The 1,217-nt window shown below is 44.9% G+C and overlaps 1 protein-coding gene across 1 annotated transcript; it reads right to left on the bottom strand.

The window, feature by feature from the left end:
* Nucleotides 1-942, bottom strand: LOC118836626 (olfactory receptor 51G2-like). The gene has a single exon (XM_036743865.1). The coding sequence runs from the start codon at nucleotides 940-942 to the stop codon at nucleotides 1-3; it is 942 nt and encodes a 313-aa protein (XP_036599760.1).
* Between the last annotated feature and the right edge of the window lie 275 nt (nucleotides 943-1,217).

Genomic DNA, 1,217 nt, shown 5'->3' with positions numbered 1-1,217 from the left:
TTAGCTCTTTCTCCTTAGCAACCTCAACATTGCCTCCCTAATGTGCTTGGACTTGACACTGTAGATGATAGGGTTGAGCACAGGGGGCACTACTAAGTAGACATAGGCAACAAGGGCATGCACAATTGGGGGTGCATGCCTACCAAAGCGGTGGATAATGGACACTCCAATGACTGGAATATAGAAGACCAGAACAGCTAGAATATGGGAGACACAAGTGTTCAGGGCCCGGGCCCGTTCTTTAGGGGAAGCCAAACCCATCACAGTGTGCAATATGAGTCCATAGGAGAAAACAATTAGCAAGGAATCCACAAATCCTGTGGAAAGAACCACATAGAGTCCATATAGTATGTTGACAGTGATGTCAGCACAGGCCCTCTTCATCATGTCAGCATGGAAGCAGAATGAGTGGGAAAGTTGGATTTTCTCAGGGCAGAAGTTCAGCCTCTTCAGCAGGAAAGGCACAGTGGCACGGGTCACAATAGCTATTCCAATTCTGCCAATGACACTGTTGGTAAGGACAGATGCATAGCGCAGGGGATTAGAGATGGCCATGAAGCGATCAAAGGACATTGCCAGAAGCACTGAAGACTCCACAACAGAGAAAGAATGGAGGAAAAACATCTGGACCAAGCAGGCATTAAAGGCTATGTGGCGATAGTCAAACCAGAGCACAGCCATCGTGGTAGGAAGAGTGCACAAAGTGAGTCCCAAGTCAGTGAGAGACAACATGGATAGGAAGTAATACATGGGCTGGTGCAGACTGGGAGTCTTCCTCACAGCTAGCAGGATCAGGCAGTTGCCTGTGAGAGCCAAAGTATACATGGAACAGAAGGGGATGGAGATCCATCCATGCATAGCTTCCAGACCTGGAATGCCAATCAGCAGGAAAGCAGATGGTTGAAAGAAGGAGATGTTTTCATGGGACTGGGAATGCAACATCATTGAAAGACAGAAAAGATCTTTCAAAAGATGATACCTCCTCTGACTGTACTCATTGATTCAGGCAGAAGACAGGATCAATATCTACAATTTTTTTATTAGTAATGCAGATGGAATTGTAGACATTTTCTTCAGGTCCAAGATGGTAAATCTTATGTTTTAGGAAATCATCTAATCATTCTCGTGACCAGCCATCCTGTAGTTATTATATTGGAGTTATTATGGGGAACTCATTTCCTTGACAGCTGTCCTAGGATAGGTATTAAAAATGATTC

Source organism: Trichosurus vulpecula, chromosome 2 (genome assembly GCF_011100635.1).
Source record: "Trichosurus vulpecula isolate mTriVul1 chromosome 2, mTriVul1.pri, whole genome shotgun sequence".
NCBI classification, from domain to species: Eukaryota; Metazoa; Chordata; class Mammalia; order Diprotodontia; family Phalangeridae; genus Trichosurus; species Trichosurus vulpecula.
The sequence above is the reverse complement of the archived record's forward strand: the minus strand, read 5'-3'. Positions and strand labels throughout refer to the sequence as shown.

Excerpts from the sequence above, each read along its gene's own strand:
- LOC118836626 (XM_036743865.1), bottom strand. The coding sequence starts at position 942 with ATGTTGCATTCCCAGTCCCATGAAAACATCTCCTTCTTTCAACCATCT.